The sequence below is a fragment of the Pleurodeles waltl genome, chromosome 4_1 (genome assembly GCF_031143425.1).
Source record: "Pleurodeles waltl isolate 20211129_DDA chromosome 4_1, aPleWal1.hap1.20221129, whole genome shotgun sequence".
NCBI classification, from domain to species: Eukaryota; Metazoa; Chordata; class Amphibia; order Caudata; family Salamandridae; genus Pleurodeles; species Pleurodeles waltl.
The window spans coordinates 734920174-734939027 of NC_090442.1; the positions used below are offsets into that span (position 1 = coordinate 734920174).

The 18854-nt window shown below is 40.8% G+C and overlaps 1 protein-coding gene across 2 annotated transcripts in view; it reads left to right on the forward strand.

The window, feature by feature from the left end:
- COPG2 (COPI coat complex subunit gamma 2) overlaps positions 1-18854 on the forward strand; it is a 297572-nt gene that overhangs the window by 144411 nt on the left and 134307 nt on the right. Inside the window, exons 9-18 of one of the 2 annotated variants that reach the window (XM_069229321.1) lie at positions 4714-4871; positions 5940-5969; positions 6702-6835; positions 8581-8648; positions 10345-10533; positions 10991-11086; positions 12749-12992; positions 14096-14171; positions 15677-15780; positions 16212-16337. In XM_069229321.1, coding sequence (XP_069085422.1) covers positions 4714-4871; positions 5940-5969; positions 6702-6835; positions 8581-8648; positions 10345-10533; positions 10991-11086; positions 12749-12992; positions 14096-14171; positions 15677-15780; positions 16212-16337 — 1225 coding nt within the window. The remainder of the gene's footprint in view (positions 1-4713; positions 4872-5939; positions 5970-6701; positions 6836-8580; positions 8649-10344; positions 10534-10990; positions 11087-12748; positions 12993-14095; positions 14172-15676; positions 15781-16211; positions 16338-18854) is intronic. The other variant, XM_069229320.1, reaches the window with a different exon arrangement.

Here is an 18854-nt window from a genome sequence, read left to right on the forward strand (position 1 = left end):
CCACACAACACCAGTGGGGGGAAGAATAGGTAATTATTACAAAGCATGGGAGGAAATCACTACAGACACTTGGGTTCTAGCAATTATCCAACATGGTTATTGCATAGAATTTCTACAATTCCCTCCAAACATACCACCAAAAGCACAAAATTTGACAAAACATCATTCCAATCTCCTGGAGATAGAAGTGCAGGCACTATTGCAGAAGAATGCAATCGAATTAGCAGCAAATACATGTGTTCCCATATCTAGACGACTGGCTAATCAAGGCCCATTCGTTAATAGAGTGCTCAAACCACACAAATCAGATCATACAAACCCTCTTCAAACTAGGGTTCACCGTCAACTTCACAAAATCCAACATTCTGCCGTGCAAGGTACAACAATACCTAGGAGCCATAATAGACTCAACAAAAGGAGTAGCCACTCCAAGTCCCCAAAGAATTCAAAATTTCAACAACATCATACAACGCATGTACCCAACACAAAAGATACAAGCAAAGATGATATTACAACTCCTAGGCATGATGTCTTCATGCATAGCCATTGTCCCAAACGCAAGACTGCACATGAGGCCCTTACAACAGTGCCTAGCATCACAGTGGTCACAAGCACAGGGTCATCTTCTAGATCTGGTGTTAATAGACCGCCAAACTTACCTCTCGCTTCTATGGTGGAACAACATAAATTTAAACAAAGGGCGGCCTTTCCAAGACCCAGTGCCACAATGCGTAATAACAACAGATGCTTCCATGACAGGGTGGGGAGCACACCTCGATCAACACAGCATACAAGGACAATGGAACGTACATCAAACAAAACTGCATATAAATCACCTAGAACTGCTAGCAGTTTTTCAAGCACTAAAAGCTTTCCAACCAATAATAGTTCACAAATACATTCTCGTCAAAACAGACAACATGACAACAATGTATTATCTAAACAAACAAGGGGGGACACACTCCACGCAGTTAAGCCTGCTAGCACAAAAAATTTGGCGTTGGGCAATTCACAACCAAATTCGCCTAATAGCACAATTTATACCAGGGATTCAGAATCAACTCGCAGACAATCTCTCTCGAGATCACCAACAGGTCCACGAATGGGAAATTCACCCCCAAATTCTGAACACCTATTTCAAACTCTGGGGAACACCTCAAATAGACTTGTTTGCGACAAAGGAGAACGCAAAATGCCAAAACTTCGCATCCAGATACCCACACAAGCAGTCCCAAGGCAATGCCCTATGGATGAACTGGTCAGGGATATTTGCTTACGCTTTTCCTCCTCTCCCTCTCCTTCCTTATCTGGTAAACAAACTCAGTCAAAACAAACTCAAACTCATATTAATAGCACCAACTTGGGCAAGGTAACCCTGGTACACAACGCTGCTAGACCTATCAGTAGTACCCCACATCAAATTGCCCAACAGGCCAGATCTATTGACACAACACAACCAAAAGATCAGACACCCATATCCAGCATCGCTGAATCTAGCAATTTGGCTCCTGAAATCCTAGAATTCGGGCACTTACAACTTACCCAAGAATGTATGGAAGTCATAAAGCAAGCCAGAAGGCCAGGCACTGCTATGCAAGTAAATGGAAGAGGTTTGTTTGCTACTGCCATATTAATCAAATCCAACCATTACACACGACTCCAAAACATGTAGTGGGTTACTTGCTTCACTTACAAAAATCTAACCTGGCTTTCTCTTCCATTAAAATACACCTTGCAGCAATATCTGCATACCTGCAGACTACCTATTCAACTTCCCTATATAGGATACCACTCATTAAAGCATTCATGGAGGGCCTTAAGAGAATTATACCACCAAGAACACCACCTGTTCCTTCATGGAACCTAAATGTTGTCCTAACTAGACTTATGGGTCCACCTTTTGAACCCATGCACTCCTGCGAAATACAGTTCCTAACCTGGAAGGTTGCATTTCTCATCGCCATTACTTCCCTAAGAAGAGTAAGCGAGATTCAGGCGTTTACAATACAAGAACCTTTTATACAACTACACAAGAATAAGGTCGTCCTAAGGACTAATCCTAAATTTTTACCAAAGGTTATTTCACCGTTCCATCTAAATCAAACAGTGGAACTTCCAGTGTTCTTTCCACAGCCAGATACCGTAGCTGAGAGGGCACTACATACATTGGATGTCAAAAGAGCATTAATGTATTACATTGACAGAACAAAGAACATCAGAAAGACTAAACAACTATTTATTGCATTTCAAAATCCTCATGCAGGAAACCCAATATCAAAACAAGGTATAGCCAGATGGATAGTTAAATGCATCCAAATCTGCTACCTTAAAGCTAAACGACAGCTGCCCATTACACCAAGGGCACACTCAACCAGAAAGAAAGGTGCTACCATGGCCTTTCTAGGAAACATCCCAATGCAAGAAATATGTAAGGCAGCCACATGGTCTACGCCTCACACATTCACCAAGCACTACTGTGTAGACGTGTTATCCGCACAACAAGCCACAGTAGGTCAAGCCGTATTAAGAACATTGTTTCAGACTACTTCCACTCCTACAGGCTGAGCCACCGCTTTTGGGGAGATAACTGCTTACTAGTCTATGCAAAACATGCGTATCTACAGCGACAGATGCCATCGAACTGAAAATGTCACTTACCCAGTGTACATCTGTTCGTGGCATCAGTCGCTGTAGATTCGCATGTGCCCACCCGCCTCCCCGGGAGCCTGTAGCAGTTCGGAAGTTACCTTCAACTATTTGTATATATATCATTTCAACCTTAAATAAGTACATACTTAGTCACTCCATTGCATGGGCACTATTACTACAATTCAACTCCTACCTCACCCTCTGCGGGGGAAAAACAATCGAAGATGGAGTCGACGCCCATGCGCAATGGAGACAAAAGGAGGAGTCACTCGGTCCCGTGACTCGAAAGACTTCTTCGAAGAAAAACAACTTGTAACACTCCGGCCCAACACCAGATGGCGAGCTATGTAAAAACATGCGAATCTACAGCGACTGATGCCACGAACAGATGTACACTGGGTAAGTGACATTTTCATTCTCACACATACTCAAAGTATATCTGTTTCATGGCCAATAAAAATGAAAGATGAAAAAAGCATCAACCTCACAGATGTGTGTGAAAGGAAGGAAAACTCTCCCACGCCTTTTCACGCAATTCTCTGCTTTCCCAGCAGCACTCTACAGAGGTGTTATACTTCATAACCAAAGCACATATATGTGTATTTAAAAATTGACCTTATTAAAAAGACAGTCTTTCCCTTGGTCCTGTCTTCAGTTAGACATGCACTCGTAGATGAGCGCTTTTATTGCTGTATTGAATTCCAGTTTGTGTGTCCCCGTAGTGGCTGCATAGTCTGGGTACAGTTTTCTTGCACACCCTCTTCAGTAAGTGACGGATTGTCCTATGCCTGCATTGTTTTATCACTTAATAAAATTGTGCTTTAAACAAAACCTCGCATCAACTTTGGAGTACATTAGAAAAGAGGCATTGACAAGGACCCTCTCAATGGGTGTTATTTATAAGACCGGAACCTTCAATTAATTTCAGCAATCACGGATAGGGCTCATTTTGTGCTTGAAAAATAATTAGGACCGTGTTCAGCCTCTTTCCATGTTTTCGTTCTCTTAGGGGCAACAATGTGTTTGCAGCAGACAGTGTGCACACTGTGGCGTGCATTTTCCCTTAAGTGCTACTATGTATAGTTCAACCTTAGAGCTCTTGGCAATTAATGTATGTAGGCTGGTAGGTGGTGGATTATTGGTCGCTCACCCTCCGTTGAGGAATTCGGTAACTACCTAGAATCCTAGTCCTGGCAAGGGTAGAGCAGCTTTCTGCTACTAATAGGACAACAGCTACACCCAACATCATGAATTTGGCCATCTCTGCAACCACTTAGCTAACCTGTTTATTCCTTCTTACAGTTAATCACGTACACACACACATGTAGTCATCCAGCTATCCAGCCGTGTATTTATTCACCTATTCATACAGAAATGTATTCACTTACACGTTTATCCATTGATTCATATTGTTACTTACCCATTCATTCATCCCTGCACTCTCTGCCAGCCATCCATCACATGTGACTTAGTCTTGCATTAAACAACGCTCAAATCCACACTATCGCACAATATCACCACAAAATGGAGAAGCACTTTACCTACTTGTTTTGTCAGTGCTTGTTAATCATCCAAACAATGCTGCCCTCAGAACTGAAGCGACTGCACCCTGCTATTTTGTGGAAGTGATTGTTATAATCTACTTCCAAGTCACTAATGGCCATCACTTGGGATAATCCGCTTTGCATTAGCCTGGCACCTCCGAAGTGGGGGTGTTTGGTGAACACATTGTGTGACCTCAGACAAGTACTTGTGGAAACGCTGAACTTATGCTTATAAAGTGGAATATAAATATATTTTGTTGCTGAAATTGTGTGTTTTTTAACATTTTTTGCAAGTCAGTTTTGCTTTTGAGGGAAAAGGAGACACAAATTAATGTGGGTGTGGGATGAGTAGGTTATTGGCCATGATCTAGCTGTTATTTTCAGGTAGTACTGTTGATTTAAAGGTTGTTAATAATAAATTTGGGTGGTATGTTTCTGACCTGACAGAAACACTAGAGAATCTCTAAGCTTATGGCAGTGTAGCGGAAAAACACCTCTGTCCCTTCATTTCCTTGGACAGTACCATGCGTTGGGCCTCCTCTACTACCTGCGGAAGAATGACCGTCTTGCAGTTACGAAGATGCTAAATAAATTCACCAAGTCTGGCTTGAAGTCTCCATTTGCTTACTGCATGCTGATCCGCATAGCCAACCGTCTTTTGGAAGAGTCAGAGGGCGGGTGAGCACCTCAGTGGCAGTAATATTTTTCCCTCTCTGTGTGTTGTCTTGTTTTTCTCTTCTGCTTTTTTTTTTTTTTTTACTTCTAACTACTGCTTCTTTCCTGAATGTTTCTTCCCCCGTTTATCTTCTTATCTTAATTACCATTGACTTGAAAAAACTATACATTTCTTCGAATACTTAAGATGCAAATTGTCGATTATGTATTAGAGATTTCAAGTGTTGACACCAGAGATGTATGTACCTGTTCAAAATCCTATTGTTCCTTATCATGATGGGAGTGACGGCGGCCAGCCTGCTTGTTAACCTAACCTGCCAATGAGATGGCCAAGGAGGGAATGTCTTGTAGTAGCATTCTGTTTCTAGAACAAGGGTTCATGAGATAAGATTGAGACCTGGTAGTCATGAGTTGTGTAACTAGTATACTTGTGGATGAAGTGTGGGGAATGCGCGAGTAGCCGGTGAAAATGCATTTCAGATATTCACAAAGGGTTCTAGTGAACTGAACATCCATGGGATGGGCTGAGTTGTGAAACAGGGAATCTAGAGAGCCTTATGTGTTATCCATGCTAGCGCTGTTGCTACATAATATTCAACACTTGCTCAAAGTTGAGTGGGATATGCTTTCACCATCCATTTCGAGGGTTTCTGTAGAAATCAATAGGTAATGTCACAAAGGGGTACGCAAGCGCACACACAAAAACCCCCTCACCTTTCCTCACTCTTCCCTCCCAAAAGTGCTTAAAACTGTAGCAGGAGCCAGCCATGTCCTTTTTGTTTTTGTTTTCACATTTTTTTGTTTTTGTTCCAGCTTTTATATCTTGGGAGCTGCTAGTTTGAACAAAATTACTTGCTCGAGTCCAGCATGGGGAAGGCAGTATAGCTTGAAAACAAGGATCAACACAGCAGTACATTGATTTGTTAGGGTCCAGTTTTGGGGTTATTGGGAGCAGTCCGGTGTGATGATGACAATCCTATCAGTGGGGCAGTGATTTGCTAGGGTCCAGTGTGGGGAGGGCAGTCCAGCTGCACAGCAACTCATATCCTTGAAATGCTTATTTCTCCCCAGGAAGGAGAGTGACTGCCGAAAGAAGTCTGGGTATGTAGCACCTGTTGGTTCTCTTTGTCTGTATCAATTAACTCTCCCTCACAAGGTAAACGGTTGTGCACTGCCTTCCTTGACATGTCCTTTTGTTTTTCTTTCTTTTTCTTTAAAAATGCACATGCAGTTTGTATTGTGGCCATATTGTGGTTGAAAGAATCGGAGCGTCCTCAAAATTCCTTAATCTATGTGATCTTTAACACAAACACTTGCTGCAGGCTATGATATTAGTTGTGGATGGTTGTGGGCAATAAGCATTGGTAGCAAAGTTTTTAGTTGGGTGGTTCACTTATGAAATTGAGTAGCCTGCGATTTTGGCTGTGAAGTGCAAGTATGCATTTTCTATAACTCAGTGGTGGTAACTTGGCTCCAGTTTACTTCCTCTGTCCCAATTATAACACACTGTGCCTAATTGTTCGACCAGAAAGGTCAAGAGGGATGGCTGAGGTGTTGATGCTGCTAGAATGGAGTGCCATCAGTGTTCTGTGGTGTGAGGTGTTAGGTTAAAGCTAACCATTTAATTTCCTGCCAATCATAATGATCTTGTTTAAGGAATGTGTGCACTAGTAGACAACATATGTAATATTACATTGTCCCACAGATGAGGGAGTACAGACAGCCATTGCTTCCTTGTGTGTCCTGTTCCTTCCCATGTTTGACACTGAAATACTTGTGATATGATACTGTCTACGCATATTTATTTAATCATTAAAACTTTCATTTTGACAGACATGAGAGTCCCTTATTTGATTTCATTGAGAGCTGCCTTCGTAACAAACACGAAATGGTTATTTATGAAGCTGCCTCCGCAATCATCCACCTTCCCAACTGTACAGCACGAGAGCTTGCACCTGCCGTTTCAGGTAAGTGCATGAAGTGGTTGATGTTGCCTATTCCTGGCTTCAATGTGCAGAATCAGATTAGTTCAAAAAGTGGTGCTCTTTGGTCCTTTATCTCTCTCAAAATAATGTGCATAGCTGGGGCCATCTCCCTATTGTCCATTTAGGCAGCAGAGAATATCTCGTCTGTTGATATCACCATTTGATTGCTAGTAACTAAGATGAGGCAGTCATTAACCATTTGATGAGGCAGTCATGAATGAGATAACAAATCATTGACGGGAAGCAGTCCGTTACTAAGGCCTTGTGTGTTTTGCTGAGGGAACTCTTATTCGTCGACTATCTGCAGCACAATATGCACATTCGTACCATCTCATTTGAGTAAGTTGAATCTTTCGAGTGATAGTATGGTTTCTAAATTTGCATTTGAGATGAAGGAGAAACCTAGATTGAATGCATGTTCAAGGTCCCAAAATAAAGATGAGCCTTCCTAGCAATCTCCCGTCTGATGTTTCATAATGTACGATTAGGATCTTCTTGCAGTTCTGGCCTATTGCTTTTTTGTGTAACTGTCAAAGTCCTGAGTTCTCTAGGAGTTTGTTGAGGTTCTACATGATTACTAATTCTTGGTCATTTAACAGAAGAGGTACGGAAGAGTCCAAATGTCTCAAAGGTTAATAGCTGCTAGTGCAGAGTGTGTATTGTTGTAACTGCCCACATGACTGAGCCAGAGGGTAAAATATATCAAGAGTGATGGGAGATTTCAACAAGCAGGAATGGTGCAATGGTGGACCCAATAACATCAGTAGAACAAAAGACTAGTACAAGGGCACAGTTTATAAGGGATTGAGAGGATTTATTTAAGGGAGACAGGAAGGCAGTAGAAGGTAATGGACACCACAGTTCATACCACTGTTCTGTGGTATGATGAATCTTTTGGATGATAGTCGTTTTGGCTGCAAAACCAATAGTATAATATGCACAACTCTCAGGAATTGAGTCTGTTGCATAGGATATCTTGGCACTAAGCATCATACTTCATACTGGAGCAGCCTTTTCAATAACACTCACTTCTCTGCTCTCAGTGAAGTCAAACATTAGAAATTGTAGCCAGCGATGCAAATTAAGCCATCACTAATTCCGTTATTATCACAGAGTCCAAAGCAGATGTTTTATTAAATACTATGCAGTTTTTCCTCTGTAATTGTCATCTGGACATCATGATGGGGCCTAACAGTTTCTTCACTGCTTTCAATCCCTGCCTGTCTAATTGAGAATTAACATACATGGTGTCCTCTCAGTGCTCTATTGAGCTTTCAGCCACACAGAGGGTCAAGAGAAACGTGCGGAATATACTATTATCACTTGACGTATTGCTTACTTTGAGGTGGAAACCATGACACTGTGACCACTGCAAATACATACATACATAGTAGTCGATTTAACACATGTGAATAGAGAAAGGCTGTTCTGTGACCAGATGAGAAGAGATCCCGCCCCATTTACCTGTGTTTGCAAAGTCCTGGTATTAGATGAACAAATTGGTTACTCAAACTACATGTGGTGTTAGTATTGTTATTATTTTTTACATTTTACTTGGATCATGACTTTTGGAATACCCTCTCTCAATGTTTTACATCAAGATTTTGTTTTGCCTTCCACAAAATCATATGGCAACATAGGACTTCTCCAAAGGGAGAGATGACAATGTGATGCTGAGTGCCCGTAAACTCTTTCTAATATGTTAATATTGTTGTGATCCTGTTTAGTTTTGCAGCTTTTCTGTAGCTCTCCCAAGCCTGCTCTGAGATATGCTGCTGTTCGTACCCTTAACAAGGTGAGTGTTGGGCTTAATCTAGGAAACTTAATGTGAGCAGTTTTCTGTTTATAACCATAGTATTGTAAATATTTACAGCTAGTGCTTGAGCGCAGGAAAACATTATTTCATTTTGCTGTTCTTTATAAATTACATAGAGTTCCATTGATTCTGAAACACATTTAAGTGTGATCCAAGATCTATACATTACTTAATTTAAAGGCTCACAATAGTTAATAGTTTAAAGTTGATAGCATATTTAACTTAACAAGCAAACATCACTGAGGTGACAAGTATTTAAATGTTATTACCTGAAGTAGTCCTAAGGCATCCTAGTCGTCGTGGTGGTGGTGGTGGTGGTGGAGTCCTAACAATGTTGTGAAATCAAAGCCTTGACTGAATAGTAAAAGCCAGGATGTACCCAAAGCTATGAAACTGTACTATATCAGGCCTGCCCTAAGCATATGCTCCTACTTGAACTTGGGATCAAGTTAAAAACTCTTGCATTATACACAGAGCATACAAGGCTGCATATCCTGGCTACCTTCACATTCTGGCTTGCCCTTTCTCTCCAGTCACAAATATCTCTCTTTCTCTGCCTATCTTATCAAACAACACTACTTTGAGATGCTTACGTGCGGAGGAAGGTCCATGGGAATCCAGGACCAAAGATTATGGAACAGCTTCACCCTTTATCAGTGAATGCAAGCTTTCTATGTCAATTCAGGCAAATCCTGAAAACTGTTATATTTTGCATAAGAGTGACTGAAGAATGCTTGTTCTAAGCATCTTCAATGCTTAACCTACTAATCTAGCGATTCAGTTCACTTATTGTTATGTGTTTCTGTGTACCAGCGTTCTGAAGTAGCCTAGGTGGAGTGTTTCCCTTTACAAAACTTCTACTTAAATAAATGCAGTCATAGTTCACTGTGAGGCAACCGCAACTTTGTATTCTCAGATTTAACCCTAGATTCAGTTGAAACAGAAAACATAAAAACCAACAGCATGGGTGTACAATTCAAGCAAGGGAAGTAAGGATGACTCCCAACAGCTCATTTGTCATCCTTCTCTCCTACAGCCATAGATTAGCGTGTGATGCTTACTAATGTAAGTGTTTTTTTGCCTCACCAACAGACTGACTTCTAGTTCTTTTGTGTAAAAAACTAGTGCAGAACACCAAGTTGCCCTACACGTTATTCGTGATTAATCATTCTCTTTGGTCAGGGTCTTGTGCTGCAAAATAAGGGGTCTTTTCACCTCTTTTTAGATACTGTCACAGCTTTAATCGTGTCTAATAATAGACTGCTGCCAAATCTTACATGCAGAATACGCTGTCTCTTGGAGAAAGATTTCCTTGCTTGGTACTGTACAGGATGGTAGCCTGAAGTGCTTTTGAAAATACTTGCACTGTTGAGTTGCAAACCCATTAGATTACATTTCACTGTGCATCTTCCAAAACTAACTGCCCTCTCCAGCATCATTGACAGAATGGATACCATTTTAGAGTGCGTATCAAAGCCAAACTTATAGCATTTCTCAATAAGTGCAGTACGTATTGGCTTTATTGTAAATGTGGCTGGGTGTTTTTTGTTATTTAATCTGTTTTACTTTACATTGTATAAACCTAGACTGACCATGACCCTGTAATGATTATGACTTCTAACAGTGCATTGGTTTGCTTTCTTCCACACAAAATGCTTGTCTTCTTATCTTAAAGGTGGCAATGAAGCACCCATCTGCAGTTACTGCCTGCAATCTGGATTTGGAGAACCTGATTACTGACTCAAATCGCAGCATTGCAACACTGGCAATCACCACACTTCTGAAAACTGGCAGTGAGAGCAGCGTGGACCGGCTTATGAAGCAGATCTCCTCCTTTGTGTCAGAGATATCGGATGAGTTTAAAGTGAGAATGCTGATATATTTACTTCTCCCGAGCACCCTTCACCCTGCTATCTAGCCACAACTTTTCCACGTCAGAAGTGGAGGTTCATTAGCACAAGAAACCATAAAATAACATAAGTTTGTGTAGGAAACACATTTTAGCTGGAATGCAACATTGTTAAGGAATACCTTGCATATGCTCCTAGGTTATGTTTAATATTGATTGTACTGTGCTTCGTTTGGCATGTGCATCATCCTTTCTTCCCTTTTTATTGGTCCTGTGCAGTGCAGGGGATGCCCTTTCTTTTATAGTCCATCATTGGATTTTAAATACCGTTATCTCCCAGCAACTTCCTTTCTGAGTTCTCACATATCAACTTGTCTCATTTCCTTTAGGACAGAGATTGCAAGAACTGGATATATTTGATAGTTTAAGCCTAGATTACATGATGCTAATGTGTATTGTTGTGGTGTTTCAGGTCGTGGTGGTACAGGCCATAAGCGCGCTGTGTCAGAAGTATCCTCGCAAGCACAGTGTGATGATGACCTTTCTCTCAAACATGCTCAGAGATGATGTAAGTAATGGTTTGTGCACTTTAACTGTTCTTGAATGTGGAGCCTTTATATTTAATTGTCGATTTAAATACCATGATACTTTAATACAGAATCTGTATTTGGGACGAAGAATTTGTTGAATCAGGATAATAAAATATTATAGGGATATCTCTTTGAGCTTATCAAATGTGGTTGTCCTTGAAAGCCAATCAAAATCAACAGGGCTGTAAAATAAGACAGTAGTGTATGACCTGAAAGGTCCCAAAACGTAAGGAGAGCATGCTGTATCTCTGAGGGTTGATTTGAAATTGTTCTTTAGGTCTGAGGGCCTAATTACAAGTGTGGCGGTCCTTGGACCGCTACACTTTCGGTGGCTGTCGGACCGCCATGGTTGTGGCGGTCTGATCGCCACATTACGAGGTTGGCAGGCAGCCCGGCCACCCTACTGCCGTCTCGGACCCGATGGGCTGACGGCAGTGCAGGTTGGAATCAGCCAGGGCGGTGCAGAACTCCGCGTCGCCCTGCTGATTGCAACCTGGTTCTCTTCCAGCCTTTTAGGCTGATGGAAAACAGGTGCAGGGGCCACAGGGGGGGCCTGCACTGCCCATACACATGGCATGGGCAGTGCAGGGGTCCCCGTGTCCAGCACCCTCGTAATGAGCACTATCTGCTGGGCAGACATTGCTCATTACGAGGATGCTAGTCCCCCCTGTGGGCAGGAGCATTGCCACTGGCTCGTTTATGATCCGACAACTATGCTGCCACCACTTTCCTGCTGGGTTGACCGGCGAAAATCTTGGTTTCCATCAGTAAGCCAAGTGGGAAAGTCTTAATGGAGCTAGCGAGGAGGTAGCTAGCACGGTGACAACCACCCCGTCAGGAATTTGGGAGACTGGTGTTCCCGTCTGCCAAACTCATAATCGGGCCCTAAGTCTGTATCATCGTCACTGTCAGTTAGGAATTATACTCAAGAGACATTTTCTGACATTCTTTTCTGTACACATGATTAGGGAAGTAAGAACAGCCTTAATATTATATGTTGTTTGAAGTTTTATATCTGTTATGAATTTAAAAAAAAAAACAAGACCGTCCCTGTTAAAAAAACATTTACCTTCTGCTAAGCTGTCAGGTAAGTTTGTTCAATGGTTGAAACTACTGTGGCAGCAAATGATTACATAAAACAATTCCTCTTTTCCCAGGTGGTTAAGAAAAGCCGCACAATGGTCCGTTTTCTCACCCACTAGATTGTTTCTGCTTGGTCTTGCCGTTGACTGTCAGGCACAGAGAAAGAAGGTCAAGTTCACTCAGTGTAGTCTAGCTTTAAACATGTTGGCTGGATTTATGGAGAACTGATTGTGCCTCCCACGTATTCTATCAACAGTAAGGCCAGCAAAATGGTTGTCAAATGTTGCCATGTTAATTGTGAAGCCAGTTCTGCATTTGGACATGTAAATGCTGGGATGTGGAACACGCTTGCATGGAAAGTCCCCAATTTAAGTGTGAACTTATCTGCTAGTACTAATTGTCTTTTACAGCCCTGGGGCTGAGTTAGGCATATGTTGTTGTTGTGTTTAAAATTTTTACATTTTAATAGAGTGTGTCAGAATGTAAAGTGTATTATTTAGTGATGCTTGTACAATGTGTTCATTGTTGAATTCTCATGTTTGTTTTCCCTTGCCAAGGGAGGGTTTGAGTACAAGCGTGCCATTGTGGACTGCATTATCAGCATTATAGAAGAGAATCCGGAGAGCAAAGAACCAGGCTTAGCTCACCTTTGTGAGTTCATTGAAGACTGTGAACACACGGTCCTTGCAACCAAGATTCTCCACCTGCTGGGCCGGGAAGGGCCCCGAACTCCTTCACCTTCCAAATACATTCGCTTCATTTTTAATAGGGTTGTGCTAGAGAATGAGGCTGTGCGGGCTGGTAAGTAATAGATCTGCATATGCTACATTTGTACTCTAATATCCAAGCTCCCATTCATACTTCAATAAAATCAACAACAGTGTTTTAATAAACGAAGGTAATTTGCACTAAGGAGGCATACCTGCAGCTCTAAATTTCCCTCTGTGTTAAAACTTTGCCTTTGCAGCGTACAGTCTTCCGTCCGTTATGACAGCTATCTTACACATTGTGGCACTCTCAGAAGATCCATAATGATAATTCATTCTATCTGTTATTGTTACTTTTCAGTATTATATTAACTGGTCGGTGGTCGGGATATAGAAAGGGGAACAGAATGGCTCTGGGTACTAAATAAATATCAACAGACAAGTTGAATGGTCACGTTGAGGATGGTGAAAGGGTCAAAAGGGAATGTGACGAAGATTGAATTTAGATGTGCACACCTGTCTGGATATGGTGAAGGCCACGGTATCCTGCTTAACTCTTAAATAGTTGGTGATCAAGAAGTGGTGGGAAGAAGGAAGTGGACATTAGAATCTACAAAGCACAGTGATGGCTTCTTTGGAGGGTGAATATAGGCTAGTTTTTAGCAGGCTGAGGTGAAGCAAAAGTTGAGAAACTACACGTATTTTGCAACCATACTACATATATTATGATCAAGGCAAGTAAAACCACAGTAAGTGTAGTACAGCAAAGTATAATGTAAGAACAAATTAATCAGCACTGTGGAGCAAAGGTGAAAATTAAAATGTGTGCTTCCAAAGTATAGGATAGGGCATAAAGCAGTTTGGAATAGATTAATCATCTGAGAAAGGGCAGAAATAAGAGGCACCATGGTGGAAATGAAATAAGCAAGAGAAGTGTTTGTCAACTGCCAAACAGCAGATCAGTGAAAAACAATATGCAGGGGACAGCAAGTTTAAACCATCATGGTCTGTACCTTGTCATTGTGAAACTGGGGTTAATGGGGAATTTAGCAAAATATAATTCTCATCACTTTATAGCCAATAGTGCTTTGACAGCAAAAGTCTAAAACACCTTAGACTTGACTGTTTGAATTGTTTTTACCTTTGGTGAAACTAAGCTGCCTACAGTAGACATACTTTTTTTTTTTTATCTAACAGCTGCTGTCAGTGCTCTTGCCAAATTTGGTGCCCAAAATGAGAATCTACTCCCCAGTGTCCTGGTCTTATTACAGAGGTACGTAAATGCATGTTTACAAATGGCTTTAATACTGTCTTGGAAAACCCAAACAATCGTTTGCTGTATATTGAATTCATTGTATACACTCTGGTTCAGTTTCCTTTCTTTTATGTTAGTGAGCTATTGTGTACATGTTTGTTACCTCATCCGTAATGCTATTGCATGGCCTACCTTTGAGTGTTAACAACTATAGGAGTGAATGTAAAAAAAACGGGAGTTTGACAGTGATAGAGTATGATTTCTTAAGGGGGTTCATGTGGGCTTTCTTAAACAGTCTAGAGTGTCCTTGAGTGTTTTAAGTGGTATTTAAGTTTCCTATTTTTGAATGTACAAAGATATTAAACTGCCACATCTGGTAACCTCTGTTATTGAGCGTTTGCTCCAAGTATGCCTTCCAAGTTTTAGATTATGATTAGGGCTCCCGGTTTTATGGTATTCTTTTTTTTTTTTTTCTTTTTTTTTTTTTTTTACATTTCCGTCTGTATTTATCCATATTTATTTTTTGACCATCTTATTAGTATTTATCCATATTTATTTTCTTGTTTTCAAATAAGTGGAGTCAGTGGTACAATTCCACACTTATTTAGCTGATAGACATACACTCATACTTTGGTGCCTTAACAAATTCAGCAGCCAAATATAGCAAAGCACTACACCCACAGGTAAATATTAGCAATTTACTACAAATATATATTTTTATATGCCTATATTTAAATATGCCTTAACCTTAACTCCCCATGCTGCCTATCTGCTGTCTTGGAATTCACAGTAGACTGCATGGAAAGTCATTGATCCGAAGCACAATTTTCAGTATTTTTCCACTTTTACAGATAGATACAGACAGGAAACACATTGTTTTCTGTCTGTATTTATCTGTAAAAATCAGTAAAAACGGAAAACCAGAAGCCTTAATTATGATCATTATCTGTGCAGATTCCAGAAACCATTAGCATATGAAGTTCACCCTACTCCATATTGGAGTGCTTTTACATAAGCTCCAGTTACATCCTAGTCCACCAGAGGGAGTTAGCTGATAGATTTCCTAATGTGTCAGGATTTCTTTGCACCTCAGCCACTCAAACAATGGACATTTGATGTGTTTCAAGAATCCAGGATGGTTTGTGCTAGAGGTGTAAACGCTATAATCTGTCCTTCAGTGTGCTCTTCCTGAAGAACTGATTGTCTGTTTTTTTTAATGATTTTTTATTTTTTTTATTTTAAACATGATATCCATAACCTATCTACCCAACACATGTTCATTAGTCTGTTTAATAAAGAGGGACCCCTAAAGGATCTTTGTCGCATAAAAACTGAATTAAATCTTACATTTAGGTCTGCACAACTGAAATATGTCACTATTAAATGTTCATTAAGCACATCAGGGATTGAAAGAAGTCGATCTAGAGCTGGGCTTTCCTCACTGGTATGTTTTTCATTCCCTTTCTTGCTTTTTCCCCTTATTGCCTTTTGATAATACTGTTATGAATCTTCTTTCTGGACAGGTGTATGATGGACACAGATGATGAAGTACGTGACAGAGCCACCTTTTATTTGAATGTTCTAAAACAAAGACAGATCATGCTGAATGCTGCTTACATTTTTAATGGTTAGTCTGGGTGTTGGAGGGGTTGGGACAAGGTGAAATAAGTTGCAGTGGGGTTATATGTGTTATTTCTTAAGTCTGTTTTGTTTGGATTAAGCTTAGAGGCCAGAAACCTAGATAATTGGAAGGTCTGTTTGGTGATATCTATCCAGCAGTATACAGTTAATGACTTGGCCTCAGCCACCTTCAGCAACATAAGTGTTGGTTACAGTAGTCATAGATTACAACTGTCAGGGGGTTATGTGACCTGTTAAAATCTGATTGGAAAATAGTTTTTGAAGGCTTCTATTAGTTTTTGTCTTGTGATGGTCTTATTTTAGTGGGAAAACACATTGGAGGAAGGGAATGCATTTTTATCTATTCTTTAAGTTTCTTCCCAGCACAAAGGGTCCTTTTTCTTAGGCACGTATAATTAACAGCAGTTTGTTTCGTAGGGCTGACAGTGTCTGTGCTTGGGATGGAGAAGGCTCTGCATCAGTACACGCAAGAGCCTACAGAAAAGCCGTTTGACATGAAGACTGTTCCTCTGGCCACGCTGCCATTCTTTGAACAGAAGACAGGTAAATTTAGTTTTGTTTGCTTCATGAATTGATTTCTGGTATTGATAACTCTTAAGAGAATACAGTTAATTGTATTAATTCCGGAGTCATCACCACAGATGACCTATTTCTGAAATAATGGGACATAATGAAATATTTGTGTGCCAGTAAAACATCTTTGGGGCTGTGCCTGCAAGTGCATGTGAAGCGCATGTGTCTCACTTGTGAGAGACTGTTGTGTACAGTAAAGGACTTGGAGCCCTCCAGTCTCTTACAATTTGTTGGCTTGCGTGGCACTCTTCTTTACAGCCTCGTAATTCATCACTGCAGGCCAAGCATCATTTCAGTTCCTCTGTGTGAAGCAGAAACCAAGCACTGATTTGATTCAACTTAGTCAGTGCCCGTCCGCTGCTCCAAATGTGATGAGGTACTATTTTGTTCTTTTAAACTGCTAGTGCCCTGGTAACAGAAGGCTTGCGACTAAAACAAACTTGCCAAGCAGGACAAACACGATGTCAGATTTTTAGTTTTTATAGCTAACTTGCTTTTATTTTTCCAGGTCATATTTTCTCACTTTGCACTCATGTTTTCTTTTGTTTTTGCTCGTGGGTGCTGTTCTCAAAAGATCACTATTATCTTGTTCTAAATATTACAAAGTGACATTGTTTCTTTATTATGTGTAATTTCAGAAATTATGCTGTAAACACATAACTGTGCAGTACAGCCCAATCCAACCCACACCACACCACACCAATCCAAACCACTCCCAGGTCTCGAAAAATCATGAACATGTTACTGTTCTTGCTGGTCTAGTAACTTGAATAATCTACTCGACCTAACTGTAATGTACTTGACCCGTAAATGGGTCTCAAATTGTATGATCCTAGGCAAATCGTTTAGAGATGCCTTTTTCTTCATTCTCACATATGATTGCACCTTCAGATATATGAGCTCAGAATTTCTGTTACACAAGAGAACTATTTTTTTTATTTGTTAAGTAGACTAAAGTTTGCTGAATCTAGCCCACATATAGGGGGTCACGTGACCCATGTCTAGTTTACTAATAGCATTGCCATCAGGGCAGGAGAGTTTCTAAGTTTGGTTAAACACTCACTTTTAAAATATATATTACTAAACCGTGATTTGGTAGCATATTGTCATCTATACACAATAAATTTCCAAGAAGTGTCCAAAAACCTTTGCACTAACTTGCAGCTTTACTGATAAAACTAAATAGTGTATTAACAATCTGTGAAAATTGGGGTTCAGAAAACATATCCTTTGCACATCAACACGTAAAGTACTCCGATTTGTTTTCATCAAATTAAAAAAAAAATTCAACACACAGGAATACAAAAATGGCATTTTACAACTAATGATATATATATTTTGAAATGTTTGTACAGTTGACTTAGTCATTTAAATGTTGTGTGTTAGGAAAAAATGGATACCCTGTAGCCTTTTATTTCATACTCTTAACAGCAGGTCAGGTTCCCCTTACAAAATCCTGAAACTCTGTAGTCAGAAAGAAAATGTATTGTAAGACAAACCGATTTTTTACCTCTGTCAATGTGACATACAAAAACAAGATTTAAAGGCATCTTTTATTGCCCCTCCACTTTCTGGCTGAACAGAACACCTGTTCTCTGTCAACTCGCCAAAAGGGGCGAGTAAGTCCTAAAAATAGATCGATCTGCCCAAATATGACTCACAATAGCAAGTGGTTGAGTCGAATTTTTTTTTTTTTTTTTTTTTAGCCCTGCACTCACCCCAATCTAGTCCACTCCAACCCACCCCAATCTGATCTGCCCCACTCTAGTTCGCCCCATTCCAATCCAAAACAATCTACTCCAGTCCACACCAATCTGCCCCACTCCAATCCAAAACAATCTGCCCCACTCCAGTCTACCAACTTCAGTCCACCCTAATAGCCTGCCCCACTCAAATCCAAAACCGTTGCCTCACTTTAGTCTGCCGCACTCCAATACAAACCAATCTGCCCCACTTCAATCCATTTCAATCCGCCCCACTCTAATCTGCCCCACTTTAATCCAAAACAACCTGCCCCACTCCAGCCTGTCCCACTCTAGTCCCAACAACACACTTGAATCCAAAACAATCTGTCCCACTCCAGTCCACCCCACTCCAATCCCCCTCACCCCAATCCAATCTACCCCACTCATTCTAATTCATCCCACTACAATCCAGTCCACCCTACACCAGTCCCATCCAGCCCACTCCAATCTACCAAAATCCAATCCAATACACTTGACCCCAATCCAACCGAACCCACCCCAATCCACCCCACCAGATTCCAGTCCAACCCATCCCACTCCAATCCAATCCAACCCATCTAATCCAGTCAAGTCCACTGCTACCCAATCCACCTCACCTCACCCCATCCAATCCACCCACACCAGCCTAATCCATCCCGCTCAATCCACCCCAATCCAGTCCACATGAATCCATCCTACACCAATCCAATCCACCCCATTTTGTTTTGCAATTGTATATAGCGCAAACTTGACCTAAAGGTAT